This window comes from Oryx dammah, unplaced genomic scaffold, assembly GCF_014754425.2.
Source record: "Oryx dammah isolate SB20612 unplaced genomic scaffold, SCBI_Odam_1.1 HiC_scaffold_11, whole genome shotgun sequence".
Lineage (NCBI taxonomy): Eukaryota > Metazoa > Chordata > Mammalia > Artiodactyla > Bovidae > Oryx > Oryx dammah.
Window position 1 is genome coordinate 27,841,669 of NW_024070195.1, and position 20,717 is coordinate 27,862,385.

At 37.7% G+C, this 20,717-nt stretch overlaps 1 protein-coding gene across 1 annotated transcript in view; it reads right to left on the bottom strand.

Annotated features, from left to right (window-relative positions):
- The window catches only part of TFAP2D (transcription factor AP-2 delta), a 60,118-nt gene that overhangs the window by 23,491 nt on the left and 15,910 nt on the right, over positions 1–20,717 (bottom strand). The window contains exons 5-6 of the mRNA XM_040249479.1: positions 20,501–20,619; positions 2,616–2,757 (exon numbers count right to left, since the gene is read on the bottom strand). Of these exons, the coding sequence (XP_040105413.1) occupies positions 2,616–2,757; positions 20,501–20,619 (261 nt within the window). The remainder of the gene's footprint in view (positions 1–2,615; positions 2,758–20,500; positions 20,620–20,717) is intronic.

The following is a 20,717-nucleotide window of genomic DNA, read 5'->3' on the forward strand; positions in this document are numbered from 1 at the left end:
TTGCGGAAAGGCATTAATTCCAAAACTCTCCTTACTTCATCTACTTATATTAATGACTACTTGTATTTAGTACATTTGCTATGACTGCATAATCTCTGGTTCTTCAGTTCTTCATATGGTCTAAAAAAAGATGGAATGGATATATGTAACCACAAAGACAAATTATTTTGTCTGTCTCTTAATTTCTAGATGTTTATAGCCTATCTACTCTTGTATAAAATAAGATAATTTGAATTAGTGAATTCAATTCTTGCTTAACATTTAATGGTCTGCTAATGTCCAGCTGTGGGTGGAGGGATCAAAGAGAGTTACATGTTCTTGAAATATTGTTTGAAATCAAAGTTCAAAATATCACCTAAAATAATATATACTACTTAGATCCCAGGTAACAGGGAAATACTACTCCTTATTGAATCCACTACTATAAAACAGATGTCTCTGTATAACTTTGACAAATATGAAAGCACTGATGCTTCCTTTACTTCTCCTAACTTCTTCGAATGTTTACTTCTATGAAAGCAAAATCTCAGCATCCGTTTGAATGCACTGGCTTCTAAACACTCAAACAGAGTGATGGGAATTCTTAAGAAAATGGGAATTTGTGTTTGGAATGGCAATGGTAGCATTGCTGTGGATGGTAGGGGTGGAAAGTTATAAAGACATTTCTGGAGGAAAGAGGACAAGGGTTTCTCTGGATCAGGGGAGGTGAAATTCTTGGAATATGCATGATACAACCATAATCAAGTGATTTTGAGGTATAAAATATGAAGGTGTTTTATTTTGGGTAATTAGTATTGGGGGATAATAGTATCATTCAGAGGTATCACATGGCTATATATATTAGGAAATCTGTAAAATCCTGCCAGTTACAATGCTTTGGGAACACTGAGAAGATAGGACCTAACTTCTAGCACTATATGTTTCTCTTAATCTGTAACAAATATTTATAGTCTCCTGAGATTATATTAAGGATAGAAATGAACAAATGACATGTGTTGGGTTGGCCACAAAGTTCATTCAGGTTTTTTGGTAGCAACGTTCAGTTCCTTCTGGAAAACCTGAAATATGGTGGATAAAGACCCCTCTGAGTCCAAAACTGTTGGAAGAGGGAAAGTAGAAACAAAGCAGAAGTGAAGATAACCAGGGACATAACAGCACAAAAAAATCTAGGTTTAGGTCTTTTCACTAACAAGTATTCAGGAACTTCCCCGCCACAAAGCTCATCTCAAAATTTTAAGTCCAAATGCTATATCCCTCACAACATTCTTTCTCTAACTCTTGGTCTTCATTCTCTTTCTGCTATTCCTTTCCTCTTTATCTCCTTGTTTTGTCTTTTCTTTTGCCCTACCTTATGTTTCCCTTCTCTCTGGGGGCAAGATGAGAGAGCTATCTAGTACTCTCAGAAGAGCAATGAGTAAATATATCTGAAACCCAAGCAGTGACAGCCATGAGCAGCACCAACACCAAATGAGGGGTTTGCATTTCTTGAGCAAGCCTGTTGGGTATCCCATATAAAGCTTTAAATTTTAAAAAAGACCTATCTTTCATTGGATGGGGTAGAAGGAGGAATATTTAGTTTTTGTTTTATGCATTTTGAGACCATTTACATTTTAGCCAACATATCATAAGGTCATTTTTTGAAGCAATGTTTCCAACACTATCTACCATATACTCTCTCTTTAGAAGTTTCCCCTAAATAAGAAACTAATTTATAAATGATAAGTTAATCAGCTGGAACTATTAGTTCTAAAATCTGAACATAGAGTTAGGAAATTAAACAAGACTATTAAGACTCTTTATGTAGCAATAACTTATTTTAGTAAAGAGAAGAGAGCAAGAATTAGCTACCACTTGAAAGATTTTGGTCTAAAAATCTGAATGTGACTTGAGCAGTACTTCTACTGGGTTTTCACACAGTAAATGGTAGTTCTTCCTTTAATTATCAAAAATTTTTCAAGTTTGAGGGAATATGGAATCATGTAAGCTTCCTCCTTTCTGCATCATTTCTCTCATTATCTTAATTCATATTTTAATTGAGCTTTTTACAAGTTGCAGAAGTTCTCATACATTCTATCTCTTGCTTTTTGACAATATCACATGAAAGCTGGGACAGTACAGGGATCATTTGCTTAATCATATACAGGAAAAAAATGAGGGCACTGAGGTCGATCCTGGATCCCAGAGGTCTCCCTGTTACCTCTGGGTCCTCAATTTTTGTCACACTCCCTGAACACTTCTAGTGTTTCAGATCTTTATCCCCATTTACTATGGCACAGTGAGTGGCTTAGACCAAATTACATATTTAATACCAACTAACTGGCATATCTGCCTGGAACTTACATCTTCTAAACACACTTTTCTCCTAAGAGTTCCTGTTATTCTGAAGAGGTTTTCTACGAACTTTCATCAGGGTCAATGGTAGCTCCATCACTAATACAATTGGCAAATCTTGCTACGGGTACCATGTTGAGGAGGTCCTTGTTTAATACATCTAGCTGCTGGTGTGGGAGACCCTCTTGTTTTAGAGAATGGGTGTTTTCTAGGCTGTTTTCCCTCATTCAAAGAAAATGAAAAAACAGGATAAAGGCACACAGAGGCTTCCCCATTCTGCTTACTTGGTGGCTAGGATCATCTTTTTTCTTGCTGTTTGTTCTTTCTGTTCCATATGTTGTCTGGCAAGATGTTCTCCGACTGCTTTGGCTGGAAACTCTGTTTCACAAGTGTAGCCAAAATCTCGAGCCAAGTGTAACGCCTCCCCTGTTGGCAGACAGTAAAAGTCAGTTTCTCACTGATGTCCACACTCAACAAGAGGAACACCTTCTTTTCCTCAAGCCTCATTCCTGGCTGTGGGTCAAATGGATCATTTTTCCCATTCACTGTAAACAATCCAAGAGGAAAGGAGCTTTGGAGGGTCGGTGAAGACACAGAAACAGAAGCTACTTACTAGGCAGGGGTATGTGGAAAACTGTAGGAGGAAAACCGGAACCACAGTCAAGCAGTTCTGACTCCCCATAAGGCTCTGACCATTAGACCAGACAGACATCAGAGATCCTATATCTTAATGCCCTGGGCAAAAAGCTCTATGGGCATGTCATTTTGTTGCTGCTCAACCTATAACTTATTCTCAATGCAACTGAAATATTCAGATATCTTTTCCATGATATCTTCCCTTGTGGCTTCCATAATAGCTTCCTTGTGGCTCAGCTGGTAAAGAATCTGCCTGCAATGTGGGGGACCTGGGTTTGATCCCTGGGTTGGGAAGATCCCCTAGAGAAGGGAAAGGCTACCCACTCCAGTATTCTGGCCTGGAGAATCCCATGGAATTCCATGGGGTCCATGGGGTTGCAAAAGAGTTAGACACGATTCAGCAACTTTCACTTTCACTTCACTGCCTTTTCCATGAGACCTATCAAAACATTGACAAATGGTCCACATAATTTTTCAAAGAATTTGGAACACTTTGGAAAGGCAAATAATCGAATTATGTCAATTTCATAACATTATGTTGCTAAAGAAAGCATACTGCATACTTAGAGTACTAGCATTGTCAGGCTTTATGGTGAGCCTCAGTACCTTTTAGCACTATACAGTGCTTCTTCAGTACATTATTAAAAATAATAATATTTTTAAGTATAGTATAATGATTAATAATGTTTGTTCTTTCATATAATCTGAACCCTGAGCAAACTTTTAAGACAAACGGTAAAATAACTTATCGGCAAAGTAAGATTTGGCCACAGATGTCAGTTTGGAAAACAACAGTATTTTAAAAACTCAATCAAGCCAATTCTTACTTGACCATTAAAACTTTAAAAAAGCAAGGTCTTGCTACATATGTACTAAGCACCTATTTTGTTCAAGGTGCAGTGCTAGGTAGGAGTAAAGGGGGTATAAAAGGACACCAAAGATTGTCTCTGTTTCTAGGAAGATGACAATCATATCAATCATAGTAGTCACAGCAACAATAAACCTAGAAAACACCTTAGTAGCACTTCATAAATTATATTGCATCTATATAAGCATTATCTATAATCTGTACATGTTCATTAACATTATACTAATATTATATATAATGAATGTTATCATATTGTATTACAAGTATCAAGTGACTATTAGAGATAAAAGATTTTCAGAGGAGGAGAAGGTGGTACTCATGGAAAGGTGACCAAACAGTCAATCAAATTTTGCCATGAAGAAATTAAAAAATAGTCAGGTTTGATGTGTCAAACCTCATGACACTTGTTTGGTGATTGGCCAAAGCAATGTATTTGATTCTGTTTTATATTCATAGAATAAATAGTAGTTAATAAATCAATACCAGGAAGAAATAAAAATGATTAATATTACTACAGAGAAGGAAGAAAAGTTTATAGATACATACACATAATAGGCTAACTAATTTCAATGAAACATCCCTTAGTAAAGATACTATTTTTTTTCCTCTAGAAACAAAGAGAAATATTAATCTTTCAGATTGGGAAGCTCATATTTATAAAAATGACCCCAAAATTATCAGCAACAGAAAACAAAAAAACATTTTAGGATAGTATAGAGCTGAAAAAATATAATCCTGAGAGTACTTTTCCCTTAAATTTTTCTTAGATACATTTTTTTCCCCTTAGGATCTTTAGTTGTAAAAAATGTAAATAATAATGTTCAATATTTGTTTGTGGGATTTTTTTCCTTGAAAGCTTCTATCTCAAAGGTTTCTCCTTATCTGTCTTAAGGAGAAGAAGGAACAAGACGAAGGGTTCTTTAATGATGGTTTAGTTATATAATTTACGCCCATAGAACTAATGGAAATTGGTAGGGTTCCTGCTCTTGTTTATTTCAGAGAAAGGCACACTTAGCCTATGGACAGCTCCACTGATTTGAAGTGTCAATGTGTACAAATATTAACCATACATCAAAATCAGACTTCCGTTTATAGAAGTGTGTTTAAATTGTATTTATGCTACTATGAGGCAAGAATGTTGCAATTCATCCTTTTCATTCATTCCCTGAGTCTTTAACAGTTTTTTTCATTCCCCAAACCTGAAAAGCCTTGTTCTAGGCCTTGGAAGAGTCTAATTTAATATAAAAATATGATAATGTGGTAAAATGCTAGATCAGATAACGCTTTGTGAATGATCCAGTCATAATTTTCCCCTTAGTCTCTTTCAAAGCAGCGGCAGGTCTTAAGTTAAGACTTTTATATTCATGTGGTAGAAAACATCATTTTTCCTCTATTCAAAATAGAAAAATGACAAAATGGATAAAAAAAAAAGGTCTCTATCTTGACTAGTTTGGGTAGTGCTAATTATTGGAGGGTCACACTTTTGGATAAAGCTGCAAGGTATGAGTAATATTTTAAAAGTGCTTATCACAGGAGTTGATCACCCTAACCAATTAGGAAAGAAAATGTGTGCTTATTTGACAGAAGAAAAGGCACAAAGGTTTTTTTTTTTCAAAAGGGACATTGTAGGGATGGCCCTGGAGGTCCAGTGGTTAAGACCTTGTTTTCCAGTGCAAGGGGTGCAAGTTCGATCCCTGGTCGGGAAGCTAGGATCCCACATGCCTCGTGACCAAAAAACCAAATATAAAAGGAGCAATATTGTAACAAATTCAATAAAGACTTTAAAAATGGCCCACATTAAAAAAAATCGTTTAAAAAAAGGACATTGTAATGCCACGTAGGATGATGACTTTTTCTAAGAAAATGACAGAAGGGAGATAATTCAAGAAATTTCACATGTGAGGTAAAAAATCTTAAAGCTTGACCCAGCAAAGAATGGCTATAGTACCTGATCAGAGAACAAACTCATGTGACCTTAGGACTCAGAAGTATTTTGCAACTAACACAAACACCTTTCACAACTTCATCCTTGTACAGCAAGTCGAGTTATATAAGTTGATATGTCTTCATATTGCAGTATTCACCCAGAAATTGATATTTAAATAAAAATTTAAGAGACTGTTATAGATACACACAAACATATATATATACATGGATATATGTACAATACATTTTTTTCCTCTACTGTTTGTGCAGTAGGAGGAGGAGTGAAACAGTACAGGGGAATGGCAGCATGCCTCTTAATTTTGTGCTAAAACCTGATTCTTGAGGATCTGGGTCATTTTATGCAAAGCTCTCACCGTGCGGAAGTTTTAAAAACAGGTTGGATGGAACAGGTGCTATTTACATTTGCACTGACAGCCAGATTCTTTCTTCCCTTAGCTCTGTTTACTGCTTTCTCCTGCTTGCGAGGTAACATTGTTACTGGATGTACAGCGATGCTACATCAGAAGAAGTGGCGAGTGAAGACACTGATGCGTACTAGTTAAAACGTGTGGACTGTGCCACAAAGCTTTGGGTGTGAAAACCCAAGAATGAATGACTAAATGGGTCCGTGAGTTGAAAGACACATGATATTCAGGAACAATGACAAATCTATAGTTCAATCCTGTACCACAGGCACCACAGAGTCAACAGGTTTAAGAAAAATGAAATATGGGGAGCAGAAAAGCATGTGAATAAGACATTAGGGGATTCAACCGATTGGTAACAATAAAGATCTACGAGCTTCTCTGTCTCTGTGGGGGGACGAAGTACCCATGTGAACAAGTAAGTGCAGTAACCTGGGGTGGCAGAGTGATCCCTGAAGGGTTATATCCCATACAGCAAACATGGCTGCTGTTGCCTCATTTCTGCGCATGACGAGGTAGGCTGCCCCATGGCGGCTGTTTTCCAAAGAGGATTTAATCTCTTCCTTTATTTCAATGCATTGTGCCACCTGACAAACCAGTAATAACCCACCCCCACTTTTTTACACCACCGAGGCAACACAGTAACTTTGGCAAATACGTCCATTGTTATTTCATGCCATTGCAAGAATTACTATTTTAGAAGTAGGTTACATGGGGATAGTAAGAGAGCTTAGAGTATTCTCAGTGCAAGGCTTTAGGCTCTCTAGGCCAAGGAGTGCCATCCTCCCCTTCCAAAAAAGGGGAAACCACTCAGGGTTTTTTATTTTTTAGCAGGAACAGCAGCAGTTGATGACCCACGCTAAGGATCTCTTTCCAAAAGTTGGTACAAGCAAAGTTACAGAATACGGGAAGAACATAAAGAGAGAATTTGCTCCCTGGTTTCAGGGCATTCGTTTTTCACACTGTAAGGCAAACAAACAAACAAACTGAAGGGTAAATATTAGAAAAAATGTAAATGGCAATTATTGATGCAGCCCAGAAATGGACAGTTAATGGAAAAATGTTTTTTGAAGAAAGTGAATTGCTCATTTTCCTGGCATTCTGGGTTTCCCAATATTTTACCTGAAGTAGATCTAAATGCATCTTTTTCAAAGATTTTTAAAAATTGGAGTATAATTGCTTTACAGTCTTGTGTCAGTTTCTCCTGTACAACAAGCATGAAATCAGCCATATGTATACATATATTCTTTTCCTTTGTATCTAAATGCAGTTTTAAAATAGAAATGAACACATCTGATTTCAACCTTTTATCCAGTCATTAAGGACTTTTTCTTCCTTTAAAATTACTGTATTTTAGAGGTAAATATATTTTAGACAACTATCAATAAATATCTAAAACTAGTTTGTACTAAAGATACTTCTACATTATTATTCACTGGATAATTCTCACCAAATGTCACTAACTACATTGCCTTAGAACCTATTTAGGTTTAACTTCTTACTGTAATACTCAATAGTATTCAATGAAAGCAATAATTCATATGTGTTAAATTCTACTCACATATCTACGATTTCAATTTTAATTACATGTATGGAAAATAATACATTCAAATCTATCTCTGGGATTATTCCAAGAAGTACCTATTGGAAAGCAAATTTGAGAATATTTTCAAATCTGGATAAGATATTATATTAAATAAGTTATCTTATAACATCAAGCTGCAATAAATCCTAAAGCTGAAGAACAGGTTTAATGTATCTGTTATAGGCATCCAGAACGATTCTGAAAGGAGTGCATTCTGTAACACTATATATCATACAACCTGGGTTATAGATAAGGGTCTTATAAGGTGGTAGTGTCTCTATTTAATGATGATTTTGTTTCAATACCAATACTTTGTTTTCAAAGTGATAGTTTTATTCCCCATTCCATGCCCTGTACTTAGTACAGTATCTGATTCATAATAGGTACTTAGTAAATATTTGTTAAATGGAAAAGCTTTCAAATATTTCATTGGCAAATTATAACAGTCTTGAGAGGTACCCTTTACAAAGATATAAGTGAAAAATTAGAACAAAAGAGAATTGCTAGAAAGAATGAAATAAAAAAAAAAACAGAGTATATCATTGTATCAGTGAAGCCATTTAATAAAATAGGTAAATTTAAAGGTAGTGTTTTTCAACCTTTGCTATTCCCACAACCGGGGAGTCTGTTTAATACGTATATATACAAGTGCACACACACACACACACACACACACACACACTCACACATACACACATCAGGGTTTCATCCTACATCATTTAATCTCTGGAGCCAGGGCATCTGCATTTTTTGAAACCTCTTGACCTCCTCTCAAGCCAGGTTTGAGAATTACTGTCCTAAGTTGAAAGGAAAGCATTATGTGGGAAGGAACTTTACACCTTCCCCCAAACCAGGATTCTGTGGCTTATGCAAAAGAAAGCAGTCGCTACAGAGTTAATATTAAACTGTAAAGACCTCTGTCTATCTGGGTTCTCTGCGTTCTGCCTTATTGGCTTTAACCCAGAACACACTCTAGAACCAAAAACGGCGATGTGATGGTAATGGAGACATAGCATTCTTGGGGGGAAAAAGTCATCAGTCTATTAAAAAGTACTTTTGTATAAGGAGATTTAATGTAAGACAAAACTTGCTTATCATAACAGTAGGAGAAAATGAATTATCAATAAAAGGTGTTGGGACAACTGGCTGGCCATCTGGGCCAAAAAAGCGAATAAAATTATATCATACATCCAACAACAAAAAACCTCTAGATGGATCAAAGATTTAAAGTATAGATCCACAAAGTAATTAGAAGATAATGTAGGAGAAATATTTTATAATCTTGGAATAAAAAAAGGGCTTTCAAAGTATTATAATAAAAGCTAAAAGCTATGGAATAAAATATGTGAGAAATATGATTATATCAATATAAAAAATTTCTGTATGATATTGACCTGAACAAATAAGCAACCAAACAAAAAAAGTCATAACAGCAAACAGACAAACCAGAGACGGGGTGGAGAGGCTTTGCAACTCATATCAGAGACATACAACCTGTTTTCCTTGTATATAATGAACACTTACAAACAAATGAGAGAAATGTCAAAAATTACCCCACCAGGACAAAGTGAAGAGACAAAAACGCTCATAAAATTCTCCTAAGAATATACTCAATCTCTTTCATAAAAGATGGAGTTTATTTTTTTCCAATCAAATTAGCAAAGATCAAAAAATTGATAGTACCCGGTTTGGACTAGTGTATAGAGGGAGGTACTCGCATATCGATACTTTTTACCTCCATCACTGACAAAACTGTAAATTTAAAACTACCGTAAAGAGCAATCTTCCAGTAATCTCCCAAAATTACAAATGCAAATATCTTTTGATCCTATAACACATTCTTAGGAATGCACTGAATAGATGTACTTGCATATCTGTAGAATTATTTATATAAATGTGAGCTTGCCCATTGTGCCACTGTTTGTAAGAGACAAAGATTAAAAACTCCTATATGATATCTAGTGGAGTACTGGTTAAATACGATGCATTTAAACAATGGAATACTGTGAATGTTTAAAAGAATGAACAACTTGCAAGAACTGAAATAAAAAGAACACTAAGATAAGGTGTGAAAAAATGTGTAGGACAGTATGTATAGATTGCTATATATTTTTTATTTATTAAAAATAATTTATTTTTAATTGAAGGATAATTGCTTTACAGAATTTTGTTGTTTTCTGTCAAACATCAACATGAATCAGCCATAGGTATACATATGTCCCCTCCCTGTCGAACCTCCCTCCTACTTCCCTCCCCATTCCACTCCTCTAGGTTGACACAGAGCCCCTGTTTGAGTTCCCTGAGACATAGAGCAAATTCCCATTGGCTTAGACTGCTATAATTTTTAAAATGAAAACCCAAACTATGCATACACACAATAAACACACACACACAATAAACACACACATACACACACACATCTCTTTGGAAGAAAACAGAGAAACCAATAACATTTCTTTCTTCCAGGAGGGGAACTAAATGAAGGATAAAGTGAAAAGAAGCTATTTCACTCTTTTGTAACTTTTGGGTTTTTACCATCTATATAAATTATCTATTTAACATTATAGTAATTAAAAACAAAACTACTCTCTGACCTAGATCTTAGAAAGTTTTTATTCAAAACTCAAATATTTGTTGCAAATTAAAACCTAAGCAATTTCAAAACTTCCACTACTATTCAATGGGCATTAGACATCACTAGGAATTATACAGTTTAGTTTTATTAGAATACCTACAAATTTTGATAAATCTAAACAATGGAAATAAGCAGAAACAGGAGTGTTTGAAAAGCATATTTGTTGGCATAAACTTTGAAAGAGAGTATAGTAGAAAACAGAAATGAACCTAGAAAAGTAATGAAGAGACATGCTTTCAAGGGAGCATCACGATTCATGAGAGTGAATACTAAGCTGGACCTAAGGGGTAGGGAAGGACTGAGCCAAAAAGGCTTGGATAAACTTGACTTTTTGTGCCTGAATAGGAGTAGGACTCTAAGGACCCCACAAGCACACAGTCAGACACAAAGGCATGAGTGTAGTAGCCTATTTCCTCTACCCCTACATGTAAACACCTTTCTCTCTGAAAATGAAAGAACCATAAGATTCAGGTCAGAGAAGTACTGTTAGGAAGTAAGCAAACAATTTAAGAAGATTCCTCTGAGATTGTGTCTATTTATGGATAATATAAGACACTGAGACCAATCATTGACAATTCTGATAAATATTAGGTCTCAAATATTAGACAAGGCTATCGGATTGTTATCTATCAATAGTCAAAGCAGAGTCTCTCAGATAGAAACTATTCCATGACTTAGAATAAGAAATATACAGATAAGACAATACCTATTAGTCTGAAAAAGAGCCATTTTCCAAGAAAGACCTTAAAATGACTGACTAACATAGGCTGCACTAGCATTTACTTATTGAGTCCAATTCCACTGGCATCTCTGAAATGCAAAACTGTGCCCAAGAAGACACGGTCAATGCCAGAGTGTGTGCAAAAGGGGATAGCAGGGTCCCCTAGTGATTGGGCTTTTCTAGCTGATCATATGACCAAAACGAGCACCAATGAGAACAGTTACAATATAACAAGGAGTCAATTTATGGTCTTTCTTTAATCATATACAGTTTTAGAAGAAAGCTAGACCTTGCTATCCCAGAGGAGGGACTAAAGTGGAAATACATCTGGAGTGGGTGGTGGAGACGTTATATCAGGATGCTGGTCCTTTCAGGCCTACTCACATGCTGTGAGTCCCTGGAGCTCACCCTTAAACTCCACATACCCAGAGAAATCCACTGTGGTACTTGTGTGAATATCATGGTAATATCAGCTTTGTCCTAAAGAGAAAACAATCCTGAGCGTACCCTGTGAGTGTATTATTAATGATACTAAAGGATTTTGGTGTTTTGAAGCCTCAAATAGTGAACAATACCTCTTCCAAACAGCCATGGATTAATAGAAAAAAAATCTGCTCCCTATTATCTCTTTTAAAGGAAAAGAATTCATTGTCAAGTTGATGGTTCTTTTCCCTGTTTTCTTGGAAATGCAGTCATACAGACTCAAGATTAGAGACAAAGGGAAATAGCACTAACTGATAGCACTCCTTTCTCCTATCTTTGGTTGGTTTGGCTGAAGTGGAAAGAAAATATTTTGTAAGACAGTCTAACTAGATTGGCATCCTCTTGAAAGGACAAGAGATACTTTTTATAATTATTCCAGAAAAATGGAAAGAACCAAGGTTTAATGTCATCTTAACTTTGAGGGATTAAGTGGCAGCAGATGGTATATCAGGATGTTAAAAAAAAAAAAATGGACAAGAAAGCTCAACAAACATGCTCAGGATTCCTACCAACATGGGATGTCCAATCCATAGTGAAAAACAGGCCAGCTTCTTTCTATTCCTTGGTTACACTGTTACACTGTTATAACTATAACTATAAATATACAGCTGAATTCAGAAGTAATTCAGCAATGCAACTGTTCAGAATCTGTATCACTAACATAAATTAAAAGCAGAGACATTACTTTGCCAACAAAGGTCCGTCTAGTCAAGGCTCTGGTTTTTCCAGTGGTCATGTATGGATGTGAGAGTTGGACTGTGAAGAAGGCTGAGCGCCGAAGAATTGATGCGTTTGAACTGTGGTATTGGAGAAGACTCTTGAGAGTCCCTTGGACTGCAAGGAGATCCAACCAGTCCATTCTGAAGGAGATCACCCAGGGATTTCTTTGGAGGGAATGATGCTAAAGCTGAAACTCCGGTACTTTGGCCACCTCATGCGAAGAGTTGACTCATTGGAAAAGACTCTGATGCTGGGATGGATTGGGGGCAGGAGGAGAAGGGGACGACAGAGGATGAGATGGCTGGATGGCATCACTGACTTGATAGACGTGAGTCTGAGTGAACTCTGGGAGTTGGTGATGGACAAGGAGGACTGGCGTGCTGCAATTCATGGGGTCGCAAAGAGTCGGACACGACTGAGTGACTGAACTGAACTGAACTGAACTGAGCATAAATCTGAGTGGAAAACACATGATAATGTTGCAAACCAGACCTGGATTCTCCTCCTTGCTGTTCTCATAATCCTGTGCAAAACGGTGAATCTCACTGTACCTTCCTTAGTTTTCTCATTTGAGAATAATGATCACTAAATTTAATTGACACTGACTTTGTGCTGGGAACCCTGTGAACCACTCTGCAAACATCCTGATTTCACTCCCATGGCTATCTTATGAGGAGAGTACTGTTATTGGTGACGGACAGGGAAGCCTGGCATGCTGCAGTCCACGGGGTTGCAAAGAGTTGGACACGACTGAGTGACTGAACTGAACTGAACTGTTATTAACACTTCTTAACACTGATGCTCAGAGAAGCTGTGTGTCTTTGCTTATAGGACACAGCTAGCAAGTGGTAAGTGGTAGAAGTGGGTTCATACAAGGTTATTTGACTCCAGAAACACACTGTTAACCAGAGGTACTATGACTTAGTGCCTTGGACTACTCAGTCTTCCATTTCCCTCCAGGGCTAAAGTTTTATGATTCTGAGTAAATTCTGCTATGAAGTAATACTGTTGTTTAGGGAGAGAAAAACGAGAGGACAGGTACTAATTTTTAACAGCTGCCTCTGTCCCCCATGACATCAAGTGTTTAGCAAATGGATTTAATGCTACAAAAGACATACAAGGCAGATGTTATGGAAGAAAGGGGTGCTGGACCGTCCAAGGTCTGTCCTTTCTTTTACACTACAGAGTTGTTGCTAAGAAGGTTCGGGACATGACATTTTCTAGCATATCTCACACCCACCTCTGGAATTAGGTATGGTCGTGGGACTAGTTATCATGGAACATAGACAGCAGCAGTGTAGGCTACTTCCTGGCCAAGTAGGTAGGAAGCTGTGTCCTTTTACCATCTGATCTTTCTTTATTGTGAGCTGAATGCACAGGGCTTCGAGAACCTAGAGGAGGGCATAGCTAGAGGCAGAAGGATTCTGGCCCCTGAATGAGACTATGAGAGGAAGGAAGGGTCCCGAGGAGGAACACTCATGTCATCTGTGAAGACTGAGAAATAAGCTTCCATTGTGTTAGTTCAGTTCAGTTTAGTTCAGTCACTCAGTCATATCCGACTCTTTGTGACCCCATGAATCACAGCACACCAGGCCTCCCTGTCCATCACCAACTCCCGGAGTTCACTCAGACTCACGTCCATTGAGTCAGTGATGCCATCCAGCCATCTCATCCTCTGTCATCCCCTTCTCCTCCTGCCCCCAATCCCTCCCAGCATCAGAGTCTTTTCCAATGAGTCAACTCTTCGCATGAGGTGGCCAAGGTACTGGAGTTTCAGCTTTAGCATCATTCCTTCCAAAGAAATCCCAGCGTTGATCTCCTTCAGAATGGACTGGTTGGATCTCCTTGCAGCCCAAGGGACTCTCAAGAGTCTATTGTGTTAAGCCCCTGAAAATTTGGAAATTAACTGTTATAACAGATAGCACTACCCTAACCATTACAGATAGTATGACCTTTGTCTGTATATAAGGAAAATGAAGCTTAGTCAGGTTAAGCAACCGACCCAAAGTCAGACAAAATGTCAAAAGTGATATTATAGGGGGTGTACAGGATAGGGTCTGGAAGCCTACTGATTTCTTTTTAACTAAGAAGGAAGCAACAGCAACAAAGGTTTTAGATTTGAAAGAGTGAATAGAAATCATACACATATTTGTAAATGGTCCCCTTTCTTTTGCTGATGGATATTTATACCCTTCCCTCCCCCTATATTGTTTTTTAAAATATATATGTTGTTCAGAAGCTCAGTTGCGTTCAACTCTTTGTGACCCCATGGACTGCAGCATGCCAGGCTTCCCTGTCCTTCACTATCTCCTGGAGTTTGCTCAAACTCATGTCCATTGAGTCGGTGATGCCATCCAACCATCTCATCCTCAGTTGTCCCCTTCTCCTCCTGCCTTTAATCTTTCCCAGCATCGGAGTCTTTTCTAATGAGTAGAATTTGACCTCTAGCCATGACAAACTGAAAAGGGCTTCCCAAGTGGCGCTAGTGGTAAAGAACCTGCCTGCTGATGCAGGAGATATAAGAGACACAGGGTTCGATCCTTGGGTCAGGAAGACCCTCAGAGGAGGGCATGGCAACCCACTCCAGTATTCTCACCTGGAGAATCCCATGTAGCCTGGCAGGCTACAGTCCATAGGGTCGCACAGAGTTGGACTGAAGCAACTTAGCATGCACACATACATAACAAACCGAAAGCCAAGGCATTTATGTTTAAGGACTTAAACTGTGCTTCAAACTCCTGGTGTTGCCTGAGAATGCTACATGAACTTCTGCAAGTTCAGCAAAACTGTCCCAGGAAAGCACCCCACTCAAGTAAACAAAACTTCCCTTCAGCAACACTCTGCAACTTTGACCATCTTGGAAAACCTCAAGTGAGGTGGGAGTGATGAGCAAGAATGATTACATACCTGACTCCTCATATTTGTTTTAACACCACGAACACTGCAAAGATTGTAAAACATAGAGGAGGCAGTTAATTGGTGATTCATAAATAATAAATATATAGCAAGGATATTAGAACTAGGATAATAATATTGGCCAATTCTTTGAATGCTTTCCAGAGATAATATTTTTCCCACTCTAAGAGAGTCTGGGATTATCCCAAGATCTCAGGAAGATCAATAAATTGGGTCGCTGCTGCTGTTGCTAAGTCACTTCAGTCGTGTCCGACTCTGTGAGACCCCACAGATGGAAGCCCACCAGGCTCCCCCGTCCCTGGGATTCTCCAGGCAAGAATACTGGAGTGGGTTGCCATTTCCTTCTCCAATGCATGAAAGTGAAAAGTGAAAGTGAAGTTGCTCAGTCGTGTCTGACTCTTAGCGACCCCGTGGACTGCAGCCCTCCAGGCTCCTCCGTCCATGGGATGTTCCAGGCAAGAGTACTGGAGTGGGGTGCCATTGCCTTCTCCGGTAAATAGGGTTAAGCAAGTCTAATCTGAATTTTCCAGAGAATGACAACTCTTTGGTATTATAGATACCAGAGTGGACCAAGAAGAAGTCATAGCAATGTGATTAACAAGGGGAAATAAAAAGAACTTCAGCCTTGCAATAAAGTGGATTAAAGAAGCTGTACCAACCATTAGTTATATATTTAAACCCTATTAAATGAAGGCATATGGGTAACAAGGAAACAGTTACATTCAGGGGATTAGTATTACATTTGGAGGATTCTGAACTCAAATACTTATATTTTATTGTAGATCAAATATATCTGCACATGTGGACCAAAAAATAAACCCCCATTCTAAAGATGTACCTTACTAAAATGTCCCCTTTCAAACAGCTTTAAAAGGTGAAAAAAGTCAGCCACTTTTGAGTTTATCCCATTGGTTACTAGGTGCAATGATATTTGTAACAAAGTTGTGAATAATTTAAATATTATAAATTTGCATGAAACAGTCCTCTCATATGTTCTTAAAACAGTCCCTAAAATAATGACTCTAATACATTGATTTGACAATGATACTAGGATGGCACTGTTAGTAGAGTGATTCCATTTAAAAGAAATATAGAAAGGAATGATTATAAAAATAATTAAAAACTAAATGATTGAAAACCCAAAGCAAACATGGAAATCTAGGAATATCATGATGAAACCACTACTAGATTAGGGACAAGTTAGTTGTTGGTTCCTTTTTTTTGATAAATAAACTTTCATTTGCTAATTTCAGTCCCCATCATAAGGAACCTTACTGTTCATTGTTTGTATCTTGACAATGGTTAAGTCATGTCTGCATGGAGAGTCTAGTTGGATCCCCATATACCTCTCTTTCCTTGTGATTTTTATCAGAATAGCAACAATGGAAAGGCTGAATTCAAATCATTCCCAGAAAGCAGCAGAGACGTACTGAAATGTCACAGATGGACCTTCAGGAGATGTATTTCTAAGTGTGGTCAATGAGGAATAAAACCAATCAGATATTACTTGTCTTGTTCTCAAGTGCTATACCAAAATGGGAAAGAGCTGAACCATTGCTGAATGCATTGGGCCATCAGGAAGTTAAATTTTTTCCATTTTCATATGTGAAAAGGATCACCAGTCCAGGTTCGATGCATGAGACAAGGTGCTCGGGGCTGGTGCACTGGGATGACCCAGAGGGATGGGATGGGGAGGGAGGTGGGAGGGGGGTTCAGGATGGGGAACACATGTACACCAGTGGCGGATCCATGTCAATGTATGACAAAACCACTATAATATTGTAAAGTAATTAGCCTCCAATTAAAATAAATAAATTTATATTTTTTAAAAAAGCATTCACAATCACAGTGTATTTGTAAAATGCAAATAAACTTGATTGAAAGTTAAAAAAAAATTCCAACTGATTGAAAAAAACTAGTATTCTTTCCTACAAAACCAGAGGTTTACAGGAAAGCTGATGAAGTATTTTTGACAATTAGAAATCTCATTTTAGAATTTCTGGAGAAATGCATCTAAAATGTTGCTGGCTCCTGTAAAAATGTTTGCTTGAGGGGCAAAAATATTACCCAAAGACATGGTCAAAGAAAGGTCCATGAATACCAACTATTAAATATGGTAAAGTTTTAATATTTACTAGCTAAAATTATGTAAGCAAAACATGCTTGAAATAACTAAATCAAATTCACATTAGCACCAAAAGGACCAAGGTCACAAAATATTAGGTTCTCCTCTTATTTTAAGACAACTTGTAGTTTTTAAAACTGTCAGTCATGACGTGTGACTCAACAGTGAGTCTTGAAATAAATTTGGTGGGCTTATGTTCAACATTTAAAAGTAATGGGTCTACAATTAGCATTCTAAAATAATACAAAAATATGAAATAGAATAAAAATACTATAATACATATTAATGTATATAATATAGTATATAAATGAAACTTAAGATGTGCCTGTGTGTGTGCATATGTGTGAGAGAGAGAGAACACACACTTGAAGGTCATAACATAATATGTGGAGAGTTGAGAGATACAAACAGTCCTTTTGCCCTTAAACCTCATTTTTTCAGTTCCATCAAAATGCCTGGCCTGGAATTCAACAAAAAAATATTTCTTTTTCTACATTGTGAATATCTTGGGGATTTCAAAAGCCTCCCGTGAAAAGTAAGACGTATCTGTGGAACTCTGCTCAATGTTATGTGGCAGCCTGGATGGGAGGGGAGTTTGGGGAAAAATGGACACTTGTGGCTGAGTTCCTTCGCTGTTCACTTGAAACTGTCAGAACATTGTTAATTGACTATACCCCAATATAAAATTAAAAAGTTTAAAAGAGAAAAACATAAAGTAAGATGTATCTGGGAAGAATAAAATTAAGTTTCATCATCCAAGGCTGACGTAACTCCTCTGTGAGCAGAGGTCAAATGAATAGAACACAAGTTAGGCATTTTTGTGATAAGAGAGGTTTCCTGGAAGAGTAGATGCCAAAACCATGAGTTTGGTCCTAGGATTTCACACATTTAACCTGTACCCTTTCTGGTAGCATTGCTCAAGGATTCCCTCACAGGGTACTTGGTGTTTCAGTTCAGTTCAGTTCAGTCGCTCAGTCGTGTCCGACTCTTTGCAACCCCATGAATCACAGCACGCCAGGCCTCCCTGTCCATCACCAACTCCGGGAGTTCACTCAGACTCACGTCTATCGAGTTAGTGATGCCATCCAGCCATCTCATCCTCTGTCGTCCCCTTCTCCTCCTGCCCCCAATCCCTCCCAGCATCAGTCTTTTCCAATGAGTCAACTCTTCACATGAGGTGGCCAAAGTACTGGAGTTTCAGCTTTAGCATCATTCCTTCCAAAGAAATCCCATACAAAGCAACAAGAAGAAATGTGAATATGTGCTTTTAGGGTTCTCAAGGTTTTACTGGGAAGCCTGGCGTGCGCAGTCCGTGGGGTCACAGAGAGTCAGATGTGACTTAGCGGAAAACAACTGTGATTATATTGTGCATCTTATACTATTTGCCTGTGTGTGCTGCCATTCCAGCATGTGAATATCCACATTCACAGACACTGTGAATAAAGGTCTTTCTTAGGTCTTTGCTTTTCATACTCACTACATGAAAAGTATCTCAAGGAACATTTAAATCAAGGATCCTTAAACCTCATTATATATCAGGGGGTGTTTTTAAAAAGATATGTGCACCATACCCCCAGAGACTCCATTTCAAGTGGTTTGGGAATGGGGTCAAAGGATTTTTAATAACCGCCCTCGGCTGATTTTACTGTGGATTTGGGTTTGAGAACCAATCAAGTTCTTCTATACATGTGATTCTTGAATTCACTATTATATTTTGAACATACTTTTGTTCTTTTGTTAGGTAGCTATAATTTTAATGATGTTTTTACTTAAATTAAGCAGGAATCTGCTTCTCTTTTGAATCAACCCATGAGTCATTTTTTCTACTTTGTTCTCCCTTTAGTACTTCCAACCCCTATGAGTGGATTATGAGTCAACTTCCTTACCATATGTCAGCTCTCAGTATCAGCACACACAGGCAAGTAGTTCAAGACGTACAATATAATAACAGTTGCTTTCGTTCAGTTGCTAAGTCACATCTGACTCTCTGTGACCCCACGGACTGTGCACGCCAGGTTCCCTGTTCTTCACTATCTTCCGGAGTTTGTTCAAACTCATGCCCATTGAGTCAGTGATGTTTATTAAATGTTCATGGCCAATAATAATATTGTGGTTGTTATCATTACTACAACTAGGAAGTAAAGCAAAGATACCTGTTAAAAGCAAAATCACCAAAGTGATTTTGTCAAGATCAACGTCAAGAACACACTACTTCACAGAGTTGTTCAATAAATAGTGTGTGTTGATGATCTGGAAAAGGACAAGATATTTGTTTTTGTGTTTCACTTACTTTTCACCTCCTACACTGCCTTATAGACAAGTGAGAAATCAATGCAAGAAAAGTGTCAGAGGTGTGTGCAGGTGAGTCTTGGCAAAAAGGTTCTTTCATTCATTTTTAAAACAATAACATTCTAGGTTATACAACTCTCCCTGACATTCAACGGCTCCTCTACAAGGTGTGAAAGATGTCCGATGATATCTTTTCTTAGAAGATTGAACGAGAATATGTAAAGTTTAGTTCTTACAGAAGAAACACAAAAGAAAAAATAAATTGAAAAAAAAAAAAAAAACTTCTGGGAATATGTTTCTACCTCTGTGTCTACCCCATTGGTTAGCCTTTTGGGTCAGCTCACTCGCTCATAAAGCTATGGAACTTCACTGTACCTTAAGAGATGTCTACAGGATCAAGACAATGTGCTCTCAGACTCGTGACCATGCACTGAGTGCTGTGAACTCCTTATAAAGGATTACTGGTTATCCTGTAGGTCATGCTGCACTGAATAACAATTAGTTAAGCCAGATTGATCTGAACTTTAAAATAAACAATAATAAAAAAAGCTCATTTTTTTGGCTGTTATGTGGGGAATACTTGTCTAAATATCAAAATCTTCCATTGCTTTCATCTTTCCTATTACTGCTAAGATTAGTAAATGAAATGATAGCTTATGAATCTACATCTAAGCCTATTAAGTCTAACTGAATCATCACTATCACAATTAGTTGGGAAATTCACCTGTAAATCAACTGTCTGTAACATATAGACAAAAATGAAATGGCATCATCAACAAACCTGAATTTCAAAGAACTGCTAACCTTCCATCATTACTTTGCTGTGCTGAAAAGTCCTACCTTCAACTAAGGAAGTGAGCAGGGTAACATTGGCTGCTTTCCGTCTTCCCGCGGGCAAGTTCAGACCCAGCCTGTCCAGCTTCTCCCTCAGGCAGCGACCCCCATTCTTGGATTTTGCTCTGCCCAAAAACAGACAAAAGCTAGGTTTTGCAGGTTGACATTTAGAGGAAAACAATGAGAAGACCTGACCATCTGAGGTGTTCAACATGGGACAGAA